The sequence below is a fragment of the Scyliorhinus canicula genome, chromosome 14 (genome assembly GCF_902713615.1).
Source record: "Scyliorhinus canicula chromosome 14, sScyCan1.1, whole genome shotgun sequence".
Classification (NCBI taxonomy): domain Eukaryota; kingdom Metazoa; phylum Chordata; class Chondrichthyes; order Carcharhiniformes; family Scyliorhinidae; genus Scyliorhinus; species Scyliorhinus canicula.
The window spans coordinates 131,300,868-131,322,970 of NC_052159.1; the positions used below are offsets into that span (position 1 = coordinate 131,300,868).

General features: G+C 46.7%; 1 protein-coding gene across 7 annotated transcripts; it reads right to left on the reverse strand.

The window, feature by feature from the left end:
• Positions 1-1,314: 1,314 nt before the first annotated feature.
• LOC119977404 (SLIT and NTRK-like protein 5) lies at positions 1,315-12,844 on the reverse strand. Of its 7 annotated transcripts, none has more exons than XM_038818260.1 (3): positions 12,829-12,844; positions 10,786-11,005; positions 1,315-9,111 (listed from the first exon to the last, which is right to left on the reverse strand). In XM_038818260.1, the coding sequence occupies exon 3, from the start codon at positions 9,054-9,056 to the stop codon at positions 6,444-6,446; it is 2,613 nt and encodes an 870-aa protein (XP_038674188.1). In that variant the 5' UTR covers positions 9,057-9,111; positions 10,786-11,005; positions 12,829-12,844; the 3' UTR covers positions 1,315-6,443. The 7 variants fall into 7 exon arrangements, with proteins under 7 accessions (XP_038674188.1, XP_038674186.1, XP_038674185.1 ...); XM_038818258.1 differs by lacking the exon at positions 12,829-12,844 and adding an exon at positions 12,276-12,472; XM_038818257.1 differs by lacking the exon at positions 12,829-12,844 and adding an exon at positions 11,923-12,148.
• Positions 12,845-22,103: the final 9,259 nt, after the last annotated feature.

Below are 22,103 nucleotides of genomic sequence, written 5' to 3' on the forward strand. Positions count from 1 at the left end.
AGGGAAATGTTAAAACCTTTCAGCACACGTGCCCTCCTCCATCGTTCTGCTATTAAGAAAAAACCTCTTCATGATGTTTCATGTCAGATTTTTGTCACCACATTGCTTTCTCATATACAGTTTGGATGTGTCTGAATGGATTATACAGGGTATGAGTATATTTAGATACAACTATTTAATTGATCTGCTGAAGTAAACTGCATCAGACTGTGTTTGCAACCTTCACTAACAGGCCTACATGGGAGATTTTCCTGGATGTTAATCAGAGGAAAGCATTTGCTCGATCGATATTTTAACTGAATGTCAGTGTGCACTGTTTTTAGGCACTGACTAGGGCATTTCAACAAATGCCTGTGTGCTACTTTAACAAAGTCATTAGACTGTTTGAAATAAATGGGTTAAGGACTCTGTTAAAATAGCGCACACAAGAAGTTGAGTTGAACCAATGGGCTAAAAATAGTAAATAGAGAAACTTCAACCCCATGGAGTCCAAAAGAAATCCATGATTATAATGATATCAAAGTACTGTGAGGAAGCTGTGGAGCTTGATTATATACATTAAAGTATCTGCAAATTGCTTGTTAATATGGTTCTTGGATTTAGGTATAAGTCACTAAAAGCTGATAATACTTTGATCCAAAGGGAAATTTCAGTGGTTATTTCATCAGCACCAATGAAACACTAAAACACTGAAGACAAAACCTGGCTATGTCTTTAAATTGTACCCCTGTGCTTTTTAAGTATAATATCTGTCAAGAACTGTTTCCTTAAAGTAAAATGTCATTTTTGTTTCACTCAACATGATACATACAAAGCATTTCTTCTCAATTAATACTTAAACTACTTGATCAAAGATGAAATTGCAATGCTCTGCTCTGGGTATGTCTGCTCATTTTATCTTTTTGTAACAAAAGAAAAAAGTACTGATGTACCCTCACTAAATCACTAAACTAAACGGAGAAACGATTCGGGGATTGTGCTGGGGTACAAATGACATGAGGAGGGTGCAGGATATCCATTTCTTTTTACAGTCCCGTTTTCCTGACGTGTATTCCTTTCACATTTTTCAATTCAGGCCAGGCAGAAGAGGGATAATAGAATATTTGAAATTCACAGAAATCTCTGTGTTGCATTGTGTATTGTCTCTGATGTACATAAATTACCAATCTTTGTATAGCAGAGCCCTTTCTTTTGAATTTTGTGAAACGCGGTATAAAATTAAACTCTGTTCATTAAAAAAACCCACCAAATCCAGGAAAATCTGGAGATAGTTAACAAAATAATAAATCATGTGTAGATTTAATTTGCTGTAAATTGATGTCAGGTTTGCTCTTTAATCATAAAAACATAGCAGACTAATATAATGTACTTAAAAAATAAATACGTAACAAATCATAAGTATGTCACAGAGACTGTTGACTGTTCTACAAATCAACCCTGAGCACAAATTCACTTGATTTGCTTCACTGCCACTGCTTACTCAACATCTTTCATTTTTAGAACAATAAAACAATATTCAACACAATATCGTAAAACAATAAAGGATTGCAATCATGTTTTTTTTTCTTCTGAGCACAAAATATATTATTTCATTGAAATGGATCTTAATTTTCTACTCCTTATCTATCAATAGCTTTCGTAATAATAACTGGAGCAGGAATCTGGCTATGAAATGGATGTCACTACCTTATGACTATTTGTGTTGCAACACATGATACTTGTGGACTGACTCAGCAAGTCCATTTCTGCAGGGACTAGCAGAAATGCAGGTGACATCACAAAGCAGGACCTCATGGGAATTAACAATAATAGTTGTGCACTGTGAGCCTTTGGAGTTTTAAAGCAACCTCAAATATTTCAACAACTGTTCATATTTAGTGAAGCATTATTAAAAGGACATGAAATGCAAAAAAAGTAATCCGCTCTTATGAAATTTGGATCAAAATCAGTGGTGTTGATTCCACCTTTCCATAACGTGTTAACATTGCACCTTCAGCTAATAATTTGGGAGTGGATTCTATTTATTTCTGTACCATTACAAGGCACCTATCATTAAATGGCTTCCAAGTGGCAAAACTGGATGATAAAGCTTATCTGGATTAATGTGAGACACTACTGAGTTAACGTTTGACAACATCCAGTTCTCCAATTACTTTGGTAAGTTACACACTGTCCCCATGATATTTGAACGTTCACATTTCCAATTACACTTTGGTTGCTTTGAATATAGGTTTCTTCTGAGTTGGCTATTTTTCTTTTGCTGCAAAATAAAAGCCAAGTAATATTGCAGACCAAATAAATCAGTGTAAATATTATTGTTTCTCCCAAATGAGATAGTGCCAGTGTATTTCATTAGACATATTAAATACTTCCTTTGTGTTGTTGTTGATGAAAGTAAAATGCCATTTTTTATTTCAGAGGAAGTAAACTTGTATAAAATTTGATATGCAAAATATTGGTATACAAATATGTAGCTAAGCTTTTTCATCTTTATTTTCAGCGTTTTCAAAATAAACATCAATTTCAAACCTTTTTGTGGGGAAGACAGGTTGGCTGCCTATGTCTTTGAGTTGGTCAATCCTTTGGAGTTAGTAAAATATGTAGATAGCAGACCATGCTACTTTGTCAAATAAAACTATTTGCTCCTTTATCAGGTAAAACTATAATAGGATTTTTTGAACATGTCCTTGAAGTCACTTGGCATATGGAATCCAATTCTAAGCACTTATTTGAAGTTCAAAAAAACTTCACTGCAAATGAAGTACTTTTCAGAAAATGTATGAGATCAAACAATTAATATTCTCAGAGCATCTCTTAATAAATTGAACTTATCATTTTCAACCATCTTTTGTATCCAGATTTTTCCAATTTTACCAATTTGGTGAATATATTAAATTAGGCCAGATCTTGCTGGAAAAGTAACAATATGTTAACGAGTACCTCTGTATTAATGCACAAATCAGGCATGAAGATCATGGTTTGAAGAAATGTGCCATAAATTGTGAATGAGTTGGTCAACTTATGTGTTTGCTTCACGCAAACAGCATTTTTCCTTTAACCTATCCTTTATTTTTAAGAACTTTCTGTATTTGCACAATAGCTCCTACTAAACCTTTTAGGGATAATTATAAATAGCATAACAACTATTTTATTGACTTGATAACTGATAATATAATGCAAATCAATCTCTGGTCCAAAAAGTGAACAATTTAAACTGCTGAGTCTCATTCCTGCATGTAGTGAATTGTTATCAGATAGTTTACACATTTCAAATTTTAATTCATTTTTCCCTCATTTTTCCCTTCTGGCTTTCTTTTCTCTTTCTCTCTTAATCCAATCTTGATTTCCTCTCTATGTTTCATTTTCTGAACCTGATTTGGTTTGAATTCACTCTTTATTGTTACTGGTTCTTTCTCAATCCTTACATCTCATTGGTTAAGGAGATACATTGTTGGTCCCCTCACTCACCCAGATGACCTGTCACCTTTGCCACTATACTGTCAACTTGCACTTCCAGCAAGTTAGGATTGCAAAAGGTTTTTGACTTTACAAGTGCAGAAAAGGGTCTAATTAATGAAGCCTGCCCTGCTCCAGCAAGATCTGACCCATTATATTTGAAATGACTTATTTTTGAATATATTCACAACAAACTCAAATAACTGCTTGTTTTATAAACACTAATCGGAAATTAGATTGGATGTGAAGTGGAATTCAAACAGTTAAGCATTATTTCTTATTCTGGGATCAATGATTCAAATGCTACACCAATCTGAGCTATGAAGAGATTTAGCTAATGTGTGATCATTTCAGTGAATGACAGAGGCAAAAACTCTCAAATTGCATTTAATTAAATAATAAAAAATGTCCAAAAGCTGTTACCTCTTGACACATTTACATAGTGATTAACTAATCTTAACAATATCTCTGGTGAGGAGATGCTGTGTTTTATTGCACCTGGGCAGTTAAAATGAACCGTGCGGAAAATATAATACAGTGGAGTATGAGATAAATTTAGTGCTTCAAATACTGTGCCAGCTCTTGCAGCAAAAAAAAGAAGGAATCTGGATGTATTTTATTCATATATTTCTGTATTATATTTGGGCAAAGAAGAAAAACTGCATCTGCTAATCTACACTGCAACCATCTTTTCCCACATGTGCCTGCTTACCTGAACATGTATACAGTAAAGAAAAGCAAAATGAAAAATGGTACATCTATGATAAATAACAGTATATTCCAATTTGTACTGATGAAAGACTGATAATTTCCACAAACCAAGGCCCAGCCCCATTTTACATCTGACCATAATGGTTACATAATTGTACGAAAAGCGAGAAGGGTTTACTGAACCTTTAGTACGATTTAATCAGGGGAAAACAGTAAATTTGACATTTTTTTTAATGAGCTAAGGTATAATGAGAATAAATCCACAACGTAAAATCTTTTGAGAAACCATTTTGGCTGTAATTTTGTGGTAGTCTCACATTTTCCTTTTTTAGGTGAAAACTTCAATGAGTTCCAAATAAATTTATTTGGTAAATTTCAGTGGGCATTGCATCAGCTTCTGTTTTGTGGCTCACATGCTTGCTGCCAGCCATGTCTCACAGAAACGTATTGTATGGTTAAATTAATCAAAAATGTACCACAATAAAAATCTACCATGGAAAAGCATTGATGACATAGATGGTTTGTTTTACATTGTCTCATGAATGAAGTAGACTTAATATTAATTCTCCCTCCGATAATTTGAGTGAAAAACGATGAAATAATCATTACACACTCCAGCAATATTTGTAAAATATATCCTAAATTGGGGTTGTCAGCCAATTCAAACGAATACTGCGTAGAATTATGAAGAAAGTCTAGCCATTTGAATATTTTGTTTTGAAATTCCTACCATACAAAGGCATGATGGTGACCTTATTTAGAGACCAACTGATATAGAACATTTCTGATTAAATATTGACCAGCTGGTGATTTGTATTTGTTAATTCTAACATTCGAGAACGGTGTGCAAACTCCGTGCTCAATGTTTTAATTGCGCAAATCTAAAATGCTACTGCTGAGCATTGTGGAGACATCTACTGGGGATGTTAATGCAATCTGTACCGTCAATAGTCCAGATCTAGCCGACAGCTTTTTTTAAAACTAGAATTGCTTCATCAACACATCATCACATTAACCAATCCCCCGGCAACACAAATATTTGTGTTGCTGACTCATGTTGGAAATCCTGTTTGATTAAAAAAAAGCAACTCCATGTCAACAAATGGTTAAAATGATGACAGTAAACCCAATTAAAATGCTGCTTCCTGACAAGTGCCTTTCCTGTACTATTTTTTTCTCCCCTCCATTTGGCTTTATTTAACTTGCCGCCAATGTAAAACAAATTGCTATGGTCTTTAAATTCAACTGCCTCTTACAGTTTCTATTTTTGTTAAACTATATACTGTATAAAAAAAATATGCCACACAAATAGCCATTTTGAACACCTGGTGGTGTAATATAACTACCCCTTTCAGTTATTTTTTTCTTTACAAGGGTACATACATTACATACAGATTTGTACAATCCATCATATAGCCCTGCGTGGCCCCAGTGCACTCACTGACATGTGCAATTCTGAGATGAATATTAAAGACCCTTGGGTCTCTTTCTAATTTAAAAGTGCAGAATGCATACAAAGACATCCACTTTAAGAATAAGAGCTTCAGACTAAAATTAGGGGTGTGCTAGCCTCTTGGATGTTTGCCGAAAGGCCATTTTGACTCTAATTGTAAAGGCTGCTGAAGCTAGAATCAAACCCACACTGTTCATTGTACATCACCTCTGACACACAGTGATCCACTGCAACAGGTATTTTCAAGTCCCGTGGCAGAGCTGCAATGCATTGATGCATTTTTGTACAACATGCGGCATTTCTGATGTCATCTAGGAATAAGCAAAATATTTTGGTTGGAGAAGAAACTCCCAGGTGGCTTTTTTTTGTGTGTGTGTGTGTGTGACTAGAAGCAATCCTCTGGGCCATATTTTGAAACTTAAAATACCTTGACTTGCGGTACACGTGAAGACACAGCAATCTGACTATCACACTGCAAATGGAATGCTAAATTTAGTTAAAAACAGTACTGTTTCCAGATATGGGAAAGCTAAGAAAGACGGGAATGTCCCTTGAAGAGCAGTGAAACCCAAAACGTTTACTTATGCCTGTTGTCAGAATATCTGCAGCCAATCTTCGGTTGGGCTCCTTTGATGACAGCCAATGCGAATACTTCAGTCGACCCACAGGTTGTGGTGCACACCCCTTAGCTCCAATATCCCGTTCGAGGTGAGGGTCTGGTGCCAACGCACTTTCACCTCAAACATTTGTGTTCAACAAAACAAAAAAAACCCAAACCTCAGGTAACTAGAAATAAATATTTGTATATAAACAATTCTGTGGCTTAGAACTGACTGCACGTTGTCTGTTTTTCCAGAACTTCGAGGTAGTCCGGCTCAATATGAAGCTTTGCTTTTAGTTCGAGATAATCATTCCTTATTTGTTCAGCATATACGTTACTGGGTGCCCCGTACAGCACCGTCTCCCTCATTCTTTCTGGGTGCAAATACTGACGCCTAACTTCATAGTTTGGTGAGTAATTATAGTTTGGTGGGCTACCAAATTTATAGTCAACACTGTTCCCAGTGGGGGACTGTTTCACCGGTTCTAGAATCCCACGGTAGAAATGATCTACATCTTGCACCTGGGAGATCTCCTCCTGGGGTTCTATGGTGCTAATGCTGTAAGTGGGGCTTCTCAACTGGTTCTCTCGCTCCTCCTCCACTTGGTTCCTGTAGGCCACTTTCAGCTCGTGCAGGTCCCTGTAATCGTCCACCGAGTTGCCCTCCCTCGACCTGTAGATGGGGTTCTTGCACATGTGTCCCAGGGGATGGGGGATGTACTCGTACACGTGGCTGGCCGGGCTCTTGGCTTTGGGGGCCGACCTGTGGCTGTAGACGCTGTACTGCAGGTTGAAGGAGCTCACGTCCGAGTTGTTGGTGCTGGCATGGTCGCTCTGCACCTTCTTGCGCCGCTTCATCACCAGCACGAAGAGGCCGGCGGCCACAAAGACCGAGGTGATGAAGACCAGGAGCAGGCTGAGGATGAGGACGGAGAGGGGCACGGAGCCCGTGTCCGCCACCGACTGCAGAGGGGGGGTGGCCGCGGTGGTGGGGCTCTGGGTGAGCTGGACCCCTGGAGGGGGTGGAGAAGGGGTGGGCACCAGAGTATCGGAGTAATCAGGGCAGACCAGGTCGGATTTAATGGTTCTCAGGTCTTTGCCTGCGAACTGCTTGGGGGTCTGGCAGATGAGGCCGTTGACCAGGGTGCCGCTGTTGAAGCTCTCCAGCCAGTGTTTGAGCGCCACCGCCTCGCAGCCACAGTCCCAGGGGTTCTCATACAGCTCGATCTGGATGAGGGAGTGCAGTTGCTCCAGGATTCCCGCCATGGGCAGCGAGGTGAAACGGTTGCTCCGCAGGCTGAGGCGGGTCAGGTTCAAGGCGGCGAAGATGTGGCTGGGGAGAGCCCGGAGCAGGTTGTTGTTGAGGAAGAGGAGCTGGAGGCTGGGCAGAGGCTGCAGGGTGCCGGCCACGATCTCTTTGATGGCGTTGTACTCCAGGTAGAGGAACTGCAGGCTCCGCAGCCCCTGGAACATCTCCGAGGTCAGCCTCTCCAGGCAGTTGCCGTTGAGGTACAGCCGGCGCAGGTGGGTGAGGTTCATGAAGGCTCGGTCCTGCACCACCGTGATCCGGTTGTGACCCAGATGCAGCAAGTCCAGCCCCGGCGTGTCGTAGAAATCCGAGCGGCGCACGGTGACGATGGCATTGCCGGTCAGGTACATCTTTTTGGGGTTGTAGGGTTTGGGCTCCAGCTCGCTGACCCTCTGGATGCGCCGCTCCTGGCAGTTCACGTTGAGGCCAATGTCCGAGATCTGCATGTTGCACGTGCACTGCCGGGGACACACCAAAGGCACGGGCGGCTTGGTCTGGTAGGCGAAGATGGGCCCGTAGTTGTAGCCTTCCTTGGGGGCCTTGGCGGTGGGGCGGACGCGTGGCGCTTTGGGCAGGCGGGTGCCCTTGGGCGCCCTGGGGGGCAGCCTGGGCGCAGGCGAGGGGGTGAGGAAGGGGCCAGGCGGGGCCGGGCTGCTGGAGAAGTAGCCGTGGGTGGCGAGAGGGGGGAGGGGCTTCCAGTCGGAGTCCAGGCTGCTCCGCCGGGGGCACAGCTCCTGCTTGGCCACCTCGTCCAGGTCGCGGCCGTGCAGGCGGAAGGGGGTCTCGCACACCACCTCGCCCACCAGCGCCGTGTAGGCGATGCTCTCCAGCCAGGCCTTGAGGGCGATCAGCTCGCAGGTGCAGTTCCAGGGGTTGTCCTCCAGCTGCAGCCCCACCACCCGGTCCATGTGCTCCAGGAGGCCGGCGTAGGGCAGCATCTTGAGGCGGTTGCCCCGCAGGTCGAGGTGGGTGAGGGGGACGTGCTTGAAGAGGTTGGGGGGCAGGCTGCTCAGGAGGTTGTCGTTGAGGATGAGGACCTGCAGCGAGTGCAGCTTGCCCAGGGAGGCGGGCCCCATCCAGCTGATGTAGTTGTAGTCGAGCTGCAGGTACTCCAGGCTCTCCAGCCCGGACAGGCTGTCATCCCTCAGCCCCTCCAGCTTGTTGTTGTTGAGGTGCAGCCTCCGGGTGGCCCGCAGCCCGTTGAAAGCCCCCGCCTCGATCTCCTCGATCTGGTTGCTGCCCAGGTGCAGGATGGAGACGCCGGTGAAGTTGAGGAACTGGTTGGGGTACAGGCGGCTCAGCAGGTTGCCGCTCAGGAAGAGGTGGTAGACGGGGAACCGCGGAGGGCTGAGCTGCAGCAGCGAGACGATGTGGCTGTTCTCACAGCCCACCACCAGCACCTCGTCCTTCTCCTCGCACGAGCACAGCTTCTCGCAGATGTCTCCGTAGCTCTCGATGGTCTCAGCCCAGGACAGGAGGAAGGATGCAAAAGCGATGGCTTGCGTCAGCCACACATACATTTTCATGGCCCGAGTGCGGATCAGCGCTTCAACTCCTCTCTGCCGCCTCGCAGCTGATCACCTTGAGGAAAGAGAGAGTGTCAATACTTTCCATTGCAAGCCACCGAGTAACGTCACCAAAAATAACCCCCCCCCCCCCTCCTCTACACATGCACCCCCCCCCCCCTCTCTCTCTCCCTCTACCCTGCCAGCACCACTTTACAAAGTGGGGGGGGGGGCTCTCTCCTGACGACCCCCGTCTCTAACCCAACCAACACCACGTTAAAAAGGTCCCCTCCAGACGACCCCCCCCCTTTACCCTGCCAGTACCACTTTACAAAGTGTGTGGGGGGGGGGGGGGGGCGGGAGTTCTCTCCTGGCGACCCCCCCTCTCTAACCCAACCAACACCACGTTAAAAAGGCTCCCTCCAGACAACACCCCCTCTCCACCCTGCCGACACCACTTTACAAAGTGTGGGGGGCTCCCTCCAGACGACCGCCCCCCCTCTCTAACCCACCAACTTCACGTTAAAAGGGCTTCCTGCAGACGACCCCCCCCCCTCTCGAACCTAAGAACACGTTACATGGGTGGGGGCTCTCTCCAGACCCCCCCTCTCTCTACTCTACCAACACCACGTTATAGGGGTGGGGGGCTCTCTTCAGGCGACCCCCCCTATCTAACCTACCAACACCACGTTATAGGGGTGGGGGCTCTCTTCAGGCGACCCCCCTATCTAACCTACCAACACCACGTTATAGGGGTGGGGGGCTCTCTTCAAGCGACCCCCCCTATCTAACCTACCAAGATGTACGTTAAAAGGATGGAGGGGGGGGGGGGGGGCTCTTTTCTGACAATCCCCCTCTCTCTCTATTTTGCCAACACCACGTTCAAGGGGTAGGGGGGGTCTCCCCCCCCCCCCCCCCCACCCCACGACAAACCTTGTTGCTGAAATGCCCATTCGATCCCCCAGCTGATGGCTGCAATGACGTCCGTCGGGGTCAGCAAAAGTTAAAATGACATCCCCCCCACCCCATTCCCACCCCCATATAATTCCCGGGATGGGCTAGAAAGCAGGATCTGCAATTGGAAGTCCCGTCATTTCCCAGTCACTGTGCAGAGAGACATACCGGCTGGCTGAGGAATGAGTGGAAGCTCTGTTAGTTGAGATATAGGAAGTTGCACTGAGTGTCAGCGTCACTTCACACACACACACACACACACACAGACTGCATTAACGTCACTCCAGCCTCAACATGCATTTGACCAGATTTCAGAAATATATTTTGCTGGTGAAATCCACACAGATCTACCCCCCCCCCCACCTTTTTTCTTGCAGCGGGAGAATAGAGGGGGGGGGGGGGGGAGCACTCTCTGGAATGAAGTCTAATTTCATAAGACACCGTCCCTCTTCAGAAGGAATCTTGTGACAAAAAAAAGCAGGAACAGGCGCGAATCAAACGGACGCATTCTCTTTGCAAAAAGGATTCCAAATAAACGGCTCATTTGCTATGGCCTGGAGGGGGCTACAATGCTGGGCAAAGACCCCCCCCCCCCCTCCCCCCACCACACACACACACACACGCTCACACGTTCGAAACGACTGAGAGATGCTGAGGTTTCAGGACTGAGATGGGAAAGTAAATGCTGTACAACGACAGACAGGCTACACTTGGGCTCCCTCCCTCCTCATCCCACTCTTATTTTTCCATGGGAAGGGATTTTATTCTCCCCCTCCCACCCCCGCCATTTACTTACCCCGTCTCCCCAAACAGTAGAGGCTTTAAAGCGCAGCCCCGCACAATCAGCCATCTCCCGGCGAGAGGGCAGCAGCCCCCAAATGTCGCGGAAATGAATCAAGAAGCCAGCCCCGGTTGGAAAGAAACATCCCTTCTTGATGCTGTACGTCCCCGGCCTCATCGCCGATGTGTCAGCGGAGGGAAACTGGTCGCAATCGACGAGAACCGTCTCAGACCTCCTTCATTCCGGAGTCAAAAAAAAGCAGAGAGAAATATCCAAGTTGATTAAAGGCAAAACACATGATCGACGTCAGTGATTTAAGACCCAAATTTCTTCCAGCTGGGGACAAATTCCATTTCCTGCAGCTAATTTTTTTTTTGGGGGGGGTGTCTTCAGTCAAAAACTGCATCAGATAGAGAGAGAAAAAGCCACAGTATTTCTGCCCAGTGGTGCTGAAATTCACTCGGTTGCCAGCGCGATTTTGTGAGTGTGTGTGTGTCTGTGAGTGTGTTGTGTGTGTGCATTCGCCCCCTCTTTGCAGCCTGGAGCAGATCAAACGCACAAAGCTGCAGCGTAACGTTAAACCACACAACACACACAAACCCCCCCCCCCCCCCCCCACTTCAACCCAATTATTATTCCCTGTAGGAATCCCCTTGGCATTGTGGCAGTAATCAGGATGGTACTTCCTTTAACCACCACCCCCCCCCCCCCCCCCTCCATTCCCAACAGCGTCTCACTGTTTTCCTCTTGACGTTGGGTCCAGGAGGGGGAGGGGGATTTCATGCCTCCCCCCTCATCAAAATAAAGTTTCGCCCTTTCATCAGCCACAATCGACGGACAAACACAGCGAGAAACGACAGGAAACTTCACCACGAAGTGCCCAAGCTTAGCGCCCCTCTCCGGGGTCCTCACTAAGTGTGTTTCACATCTTCATGTCAAAGACGAGATTATTGACCCCCCTTTCCCCCCCCCCCCCCCCACGCCCCTCCACATACACACACCCTCCCCTCCCCATTACTTTTGACTATCACCTCTGGCAGCAACACAGACACACAAACACACACACAGAAACACAATATCAGGATCTATAATCCTGCTTTCTTCCGCCACCAAGATTGAGATCCTGTTAGAATGAATTGAAAATTCACCTACCCAACGGCTGCTGAAAACCTCATAACATTTGCAAGGAGAGGTGGGTGTTTATTTCTCTCCCCCGGCTACCATCCGACTCAAACTGGTGGTTTACGGGGAGGTGGGCTTTTGCAATCCTTCCAATGCATTATTTTTGCGCTCGTGCTTCAGAGCAAGTGGACGGGTTTCGCAGACCCCCGTTCCGCGTTCCGTAACGTGACCGACCACTGGATGTTGGACGTCCTCTCCTCCCTCCACCACCACCCCCTCCCCAACAAACCTCCCTCCCTCCCCCCCCCCCCCCCCTACACCCCTTACACCCACCCCTGACACCCACCCTCCTCTCCTCCTCACTTCATTCCCACCAACTTTACCAGCATCAGGCGATGAACAGAACTCGCCGGCCGATAGCAGCATCCCCAGTAATCTGCTTTGCTGCCTTTCATTTCGTCTCTGGAATCACAAAACACAGCGCTGTCCAACTCCCCTCCCCACCCTGACGCGGCGACTGAGTGGTGTGTCTTCCAAAAAAAACAAATTAAGCAACTGTTTAAAATATGGCCGGGGCTCTCTCCCCTCTCTCCCACCCTGCGGCGGGATTATTGGGGGGGAGGCTGGGAAATTGGGTCTCAGCGAAATCCACTGTGGAATCCACCCCCCCCCCCCCCCCCCCAACCACCACCGTGGCTTTAAATCAGCCCTCGGGGATACACAGGCGGGCATCCCGTCTCCCCCAAGTACAGTGCCCTCCTCATTATCCAGTGCCCTGGGATAATACACGATTCTGTCAATTGCAACGTTAAATCCATGCTGTCATTCGGAGAGAGAGAGGGGGAAAAAAAACACAATCTTAAATTTGAAATGGAAATCGAAGCCCCCCAAAAAATAAATAAATAAAGCATGCGCCGCATAATATGTGGAACATACAGGCGGGTTGTCCACTAGTTTGGAAAGAGCATGCATGCTTCCTTCGATTTTTGTCGGATGTTGTAATTTCTGTTCATTCCACCAAGGCTGATCCAGTCCATATTTTTAAGAGGGTAATAAATCAGCGCTAACAAACCATTTGTAGGAGCGTCAGTATTTAGTGTACTCAGTGTGGTTGTTTGTCATTCCAGCCATTTCCCAAACAGCAGGCAAATAAGCAATGTGTGTGTGAGTGAGGGGGGGGGGGGGGGGGGGTGTGCAGAGCTGAACTGAACATGCCAATAGCCAATAGATGGCAGTGCAGGGTGATAGAAATAAGGGCTGAGACGGAAAGCTCCATATATTTGACTTAGCTGACGATGTGGCAGGAGGAACCTGGAGAGAGAAAATCAATTGTGTTGGAAGCACCGGATTTAAGGGATGGATTTACCTGCCCTCTGCCCAGGCTCCTCCTGTTCCCCACTGTCTCCCAGCACGGATCGTCAGAGCTCAACTTAGCGTTCATTGGCGAAAGGGGCGTCAGAAATGAGGCAGTGATAAGGAACCCTCTCCTTTACCCCCTCTCCTCCCCCCAAGCTGCAACCCCACCGAGGAGGCGCTCTGATACCTCCTGCAATTCTGACCCCTTTGTGTGCACCCCCTATTTCAGACAGTTCACCACGAGCGGCCGTGATAAAGCTCCAGAGGTATCGATGGGTGCCTCTTCTTAAAGATGCTCCTTAACAACCTGGCCAATCTTTTGGTCACCCGTTCTTATCTGTCGAAATGCTTTGATAATACACCAGCTTCACTCCGTTAAAACGCTACATAAAACAACAGGGTTGCAGATTTTATCACCACAGTCTAATAGTCATTTCATGTTTTGGAAAGTGTCTGCATCGGTAGAACATGCCCTGGGTGTGGAGGCATTGGAACGATGTTACTGTAAGTTGTGTAAGCTCTTTGCTGTTTCGATTTTATTCCCTGTCTGTCAGCACTATTATCCAAAGCCACAAGAAACAATGAACTATTGAATAATGAAGATATAGGGAGAATCAAGTGTGATAAATGGGCTGCCAATTCTATTTGAACCCTGTTTTACAAGGCACACACAGCTCAGAAGGACTCCGGGCTGCTACATATACAACAAGGATGATATGACAAGGAATTTTACTGGGTTTGATGTGGTTTGAATTATGAATCTTAGCTTTGAATGAGACTCATGAAAACAGAAAACAAAACTTTTGTTCATAACCAGCAGTGTTTAACAGTCTATCCTGAACATGGGCGATTTTAACTTTTTCTGTTGACTTAAATTGTTATATGGATAGACCAACATTGATACTGATATCTGCCCCTGGATTCTGACAACTCAGACTTTGGATGCGCTGAATCCTGAGTCCATGATCTGTTTTGAGACTTAGGCTCAGTCAGACGTTTGGAGTTTCAGTGCGGCAAGAATCCAAATCGGACTCGCTACAATTTATGGTACAATCACCGCACTCCATAAACTCTCTAACTCGCATACACTCAATCTTCATCCCACGCACACACACTCATCATCCCGCTCACTCTGCATCCCACACACACTCACCCGACACTCACTCTTCATCCCTCACAAACTCACACTTCAACCCACACAACTCTTCATCCCACAAAAACTCACTGTTCACTCCAATCGCACTCACTCTTCATCCCTCACTCACTCTTCATCCCTCACACACTCGCTCTTCATCCCTCACTCACTCTTCATCCCTCACACACTCACTCTTCATCCCTCACACACTCGCTCTTCATCCCACACACACTCACTCTTCATCCCACACACACTCACTCTTCATCCCACACACACTCACTCTTCATCCCACACACACTCGCTCTTCATCCCTCACTCACTCTTCATCCCTCACACACTCACTCTTCATCCCTCACACACTCGCTCTTCATCCCACACACACTCACTCTTCATCCCACACACACTCACTCTTCATCCCACACACGCTCACTCTTCATCCCTCACACACTCACTCTTCATCCCACACACACTCACTCTTCATCCCTCACACACTCGCGCTTCATCCCTCACTCACTCTTCATCCCTCACACACTCACTCTTCATCCCTCACACACTCGCTCTTCATCCCACACACACTCTATTCATCCCACACACACTCACTCTTCATCCCACACATGTTCACTCTTCATCCCACACACACTCACTCTTCATCCCTCACACACTCACTCTTCATCCCACACACACTCACTCTTCATCCCTCACACACTCGCTCTTCATCCCACACACACTCTATTCATCCCACACACACTCACTCTTCATCCCACACACGTTCACTCTTCATCCCACACACACTCACTCTTCATCCCTCACACACTCACTCTTCATCCCACACACACTCACTCTTCATCCCTCACACACTCGCTCTTCATCCCACACACACTCACTCTTCATCCCACACACACTCACTCTTCATCCCACACACGCTCACTCTTCATCCCACACACACTCACTCTTCATCCCTCACACACTCACTCTTCATCCCACACACTCACTCTCTTCATCCCACACACACTCACTCTTCATCCCTCACACACTCACTCTTCATCCCACACACTCACTCTCTTCATCCCACACACACTCACTCTTCATCCCACACACTCACTCTCTTCATCCCACACACACTCACTCTTCATCCCTCACACACTCGCTCTTCATCCCAATCACACACACTCTTCATCCCTCACACACTCACTCTTCATCCCTCACACAATCGCTCTTCATCCCAATCGCACTCACTCTTCATCCCACACTCACTCATCATCCCTCACACACTCACTCTTCATCCCTCACACACTCACTCTTCATCCCTCACACACTCACTCTTCATCCCTCACACACTCGCTCTTCATCCCACACTCACTCTTCATCCCTCACACACTCACTCTTCATCCCTCACACACTCACTCTCCACCCCCACACACTCATTCCGCATCCCACACACACTCACTCTTCATCCCACACACACTCACTCTTCATCCTAAACACACTCACTTCATCCCACACACACTCACTCTTCATCCCCCACACACCCACTCTCTTCATCCCCCACACACTCACTCTCTTCATCCCACACACACTCACTCTTCATTCCACACACACTCACTCTTCATCCTAAACACACTCACTCTTCATCCCACATGCACCCACTCTCTTCATCCCCCACACACTCACTCTCTTCATGCCACACACTCTCACTCTTCATCCCACATGCACTCACTCTTCATCCTAAACACACTCACTCTTCATCCCCCACACACGCACTCTCTTCATCCCACACACACTCACTCTTCATCCCACACACACTCATTCTTCATCCCTCACACACTCACTCTTCATCCCTCACACACTCACTCTTCATCACACACACACTCACTCTTCATCCCACACTCTCACTCTTCATCCTAAACACACTCACTATTCATCCTAAACACACTCATTCTTCATCCCTCACACACTCACTCTTCATCCCCCACACACTCACTCTCTTCATCCCACACACACTCACTCTTCATCCCACACTCACTCTCTTCATCCCTCACACATTCATTCTTCACCCACACACACTCACTCTTCATCCCACACACACTCACTCTTCATCCCACACACACTCACTCTTCACCCCACACAGACTCATTCTTCATCCCTCACACACTCACTCTTCATCCCTCACAGACTCACTCTTCATCGCACAAACACTCACTCTTCATCCCACACACAGACTCTTCATCCTAAACACACTCACTCTTCATCCTAAACTCACTCACTCTTCACCCCACACAGACTCATTCTTCATCCCTCACACACTCACTCTTCATCCCCCACACACTCACTCTCTTCATCCCACACACACTCACTCTTCATCCCACACACACTCATTCTTCATCCCTCACACACTCACTCTTCATCCCTCACACTCACTCTTCATCCCACACACTCACTCTTAATCCCAACACACTCACTCTTCATCACACACGCACTCACTCTCTTCATCCCACACACACTCACTCTTCATCCCACACTCACTCTCTTGATCCCTCACACACTCATTCTTCACCCCACACACACTCACTCTTCATCCCTCATGCACCCACTCTCTTCATTCCACATACACTCACTCTTCATTCCCACACACTCACTCTTCATCCCAATCACACTCACTCTTCATCCCTCACACACTCACTCTTCATCCCACACACCACTCTCTTCATCCCACACACACTCACTCTTCATCCCACCCGCACTCACTCTTCATCCTAAACTCACTCACTCTTCATCCCCCACACACTCACTCTCTTCATCCCCCACACACTCACTCTCTTCATGCCACGCACTCTCACTCTTCATCCCACACACTCACTCTTCATCCCTCACACACTCACTCTCCACCCCCCACACACTCACTCTTCATCCAACACACACTAACTCTTCATCCTAAACACACTCACTTCATCCCACACACACTCACTCTTCATCACACACACACTCACTCTTCATCCCACACACACTCACTCTTCATCCTAAACACACTCACTCTTCATCCTAAACACACTCATTCTTCATCCCTCACACACTCACTCTTCACCCCCCACACACTCACTCTCTTCATCCCACACACACTCACTCTTCATCCCACACACACTCATTCTTCATCCCTCACACACTCACTCTTCATCCCTCACACACTCACTCTTCATCGCACAAAAACACACTCTTCATCCCACACACACTCATTCTTCATCCCTCACACACTCACTCTTCATCCCTCACACACTCACTCTTCATCACACACACACTCACTCTTCATCCCACACACACTCACTCTTCATCCTAAACACACTCACTCTTCATCCTAAACACACTCATTCTTCATCCCTCACACACTCTCTTCACCCCCCACACACTCACTCTCTTCATCCCACACACACTCACTCTTCATCCCCACACACTCATTCTTCATCCCTCACACACTCACTCTTCATCCCTCACACACTCACTCTTCATCGCACAAAAACACACTCTTCATCCCACACACACTCATTCTTCATCCCTCACACACTCACTCTTCATCCCTCACACACTCACTCTTCATCACACACACACTCACTCTTCATCCCTCACACACTCACTCTTCATCCTAAACACACTCACTCTTCATCCTAAACACACTCATTCTTCATCCCTCACACACTCTCTTCACCCCCCACACACTCACTCTTCATCCCACACACACATTCTCTTCACCCCACACACACTCATTCTTCATCCCACACGCACTCACTCTTCATCCTAAACACACTCACTCTTCATCCCCACACACACACTCACTCTCTTCATCCCACACACACTCACTCTTCATCCCCACACACTCATTCTTCATCCCTCACACACTCACTCTTCATCCCTCACACACTCACTCTTCATCCCACACACACTCACTCTTCATCCCACACACACACACTCTTCATCCTAAACACACTCACTCTTCCTCCTAAACGCACTCATTCTTCATCCCTCACACACTCACTCTTCATCCCCACACACTCACTCTCTTCATCCCACACACACTCACTCTTCATCCCACACACACTCATTCTTCATCCCTCACACACTCACTCTTTATCCCTCACACACTCACTCTTCATCCCACACACACTCACTCTTCATCCCAATAAAAACTCACTCTTCATCACACACACACTCACTCTCTTCATCCCACACACACTCACTCTCTTCATGCCACGCACTCTCACTCTTCATCCCACACACTCACTCTTCATCCCTCACACACTCACTCTCCACCCCCCACACACTCACTCTTCATCCCCACACACTCACTCTTCATCCCACACACACTCATTCTTCATCCCTCACACACTCATTCTTCACCCCACACACACTCACTCTTCATCCCACACACACTCACTCTTCATCCCACACAGACTCATTCTTCATCCCACACACTCACTCTTCATCCCTCACACACTCACTCTTCATCCCACACACTCACTCTTCATCCCTCACACACTCACTCTCCACCCCCCACACACTCACTCTTCATCCCACACACACTCACTCTTCATCCCACACACACTCACTCTTCATCCCACACACATTCACTCTTCATCCCACACGCACTCACTCTTCATCCTAAACACACTCACTCTTCATCCCCCACACACTCACTCTCTTCATCCCACACACACTCACTCTTCATCCCACACGCACTCACTCTTCATCCTAAACACACTCACTCTTCATCCCCCACACACTCACTCTCTTCATCCCACACACACTCACTCTTCATCCCACACACACTCATTCTTCATCCCTCACACACTCACTCTTCATCCCTCACACACTCACTCTTCATCACACACACACTCACTCTTCATCCCACACACACTCACTCTTCATCCTAAACACACTCACTCTTCATCCTAAACACACTCATTCTTCATCCCACACAGACTCACTCTTCAATCCCAGACACACTCATTCTTCATCCCTCACACACTCACTCTTCATCCCACACTCACTCTCTTCATCCCTCACACACTCATTCTTCCCCCCACACACACTCACTCTTCATCCCACACACACTCACTCTTCATCCCACACAGACTCATTCTTCATCCCTCACACACTCACTCTTCATCCCTCACACACTCACTCTTCATCGCACACACACTCACTCTTCACACCACACACACACTCTTCATCCTAAACACACTCACTCTTCATCCTAAACACACTCATTCTTCATCCCTCACACACTCACTCTTCATCTCCCACACACTCACTCTCTTCATCCCACACACTCTCCCTCTTCATCCCACACACTCACTCTTCATCCTAAACACACTCACTCTTCATCCCACACACACTCACTCTTCATCCCTCACACACTCTCTTCATCCCACACACACTCACTCTTCATCCCACACACTCACTCTTCATCCCTCACACACTCACTCTTCATCCCTCACACACTCACTCTTCATCCAATCACACACACTCTTCATCCCTCACACACTCACTCTTCATCCCACACACACTCACTCTTCATCCCACACACACTCACTCTTCATCCCACACTCACCTTTCATCCCTCACACACTCACTCTTCATCCCTCACACACTCGCTCTTCATCCCAATCGCACTCACTCATCATCCCTCACACACGCACTCTTCATCCCAATCGCACTCACTCTTCATCCCTCACACACTCACTCTTCATCTCTCACACACTCACTCTTCATTCCTCACACACTCGCTCTTCATCCCAATCGCACTCACTCTTCATCCCTCACACACTCACCCTTCATCCCACACTCACTCTTCATCCCACACGCACTCACTCTTCATCCTAAACACACTCACTCTTCATCCCCCACACACTCACTCTCTTCATCCCACACACACTTACTCCTCATCCCACACACACTCATTCTTCATCCCTCACACACTCACTCTTAATCCCTCACACACTCACTCTTCATCACACACACACTCACTCTTCATCCCACACACACTCATTCTTCATCCTAAACACACACACTCTTCATCCCTCACACACTCGCTCTTCATCCCACACACACTCACTCTTCATCCCAATCACACTCACTCTTCATTACACACACACTCACTCTCTTCATCCCACACACACTCACTCTTCATCCCACACTCACTCTCTTCATCCCTCACACACTCATTCCTCACCCCATACATACTCACTCTTCATCCCAATCACACTCACTCTTCATCCCTCACGCACCCACTCTCTTCATCCCACACACACTCACTCTTCATCCTAAACACACCCACTCTTCATCCCCCCCACACTCACTCTCTTCATCCCACACACTCTCACTCTTCATCCCCCACCCACCCACTCTCTTCATCCCACACACACTCACTCTTCATCCCAACCACACTCACTCTTCATCCCTCACATACTCACTCTTCATCCCACACACACTCACTCTTCATCCTAAACACACCCACTCTTCATCCCCCACACACCCACTCTCTTCATCCCTCACACACTCACTCTTCATCCCCCACACACCCACTCTCTTCATCCCACACACACTCACTCTTCATCCCACGCACACTTATTCTTCATCCCCCACACACTCACACTCTTCAATACACACACTCACATTTCATCACACACACACTCACTCTCCATCCCACACAAATGCAGAGTGGGTGTGTGGGATGAAGAGAAAGAATGAGTGTGGGATGAAGAGAGAGAGTGTGTGTGAAATGATGAATGAGTATGTGTGGGATGAAGAGTGTGTGGGTTGGAGAGTGAGTGTGTGTGTGATGGAAGTGAGTGTGTCCCTCATCATACACACACTCACTCGTCATCCCACACACACTCACTCCCCATCCCAATCACACTCACTCTTTATCCCACACACATACTCTCCATCAAACACACACTCACTTTCCATGTATATTTGTCTTGTAGTTAGTAAATGCACACAGTCAACGTACTTCTGACTACTTCTGATTGCTGGTTTAGCACACAGGGCTAAATCGCTGGCTTTTAAAGCAGACCAAGGCAGGACAGTAGCACAGTTTGATTCCCATACCAGCCTCCCCAAACAGGCGCCAGAATGTGGCGACTAGGGGCTTTTCACAGTAACTTCATTTGAAGCCTACTTGTGACAATAAGCATTTTTCACTTTTTCAAATATTTCAAGAACAATGCCTGAATGATATGCAAAGCCGACAACATGGTGACAGCTAACGGAAAAGTACACAATCTTGCAAAGATTGCAGAGAAAAACTAAAATCCAGCAAGGTTAAAGAAAAATTAAAAGATGCCTTCTGACACAAGGAAAACTTTGACACCGGACAAGCAGAAGAAAAATCACCAATAAAATGCTGTAAAGAAAGGCTTGGAAGCTGAAGGCAAAAATTTAAAATTCTTTACTGCAGCAGAAGACTCCTCTGAATCCTATGGAATCCACCTTCAATACCCAGAGAATGCGGAGTCATCAGACCAAGTAAGGGTGAGGTAAACCTTTTAAATTTCAAAATGCAGGAAGTACTGAATAACTTAAAATACTTTATTGGAAAGAAATTGCCGGTAAAATAACTCTGACATAAAAACAGACTCCCAAGATGCAACTGTCTATGTTCACTACCAATCAGGAAAAAAATTATTTGAAAGAATTACAACCAATGAATCAGCTTTAAAGACAGACG

What these genes read in the sequence shown, in the direction of transcription:
- LOC119977404 (XM_038818260.1), bottom strand. Translation starts at nt 9,056, where the DNA reads ATGAAAATGTATGTGTGGCTGACGCAAGCCATCGCTTTTGCATCCTTC.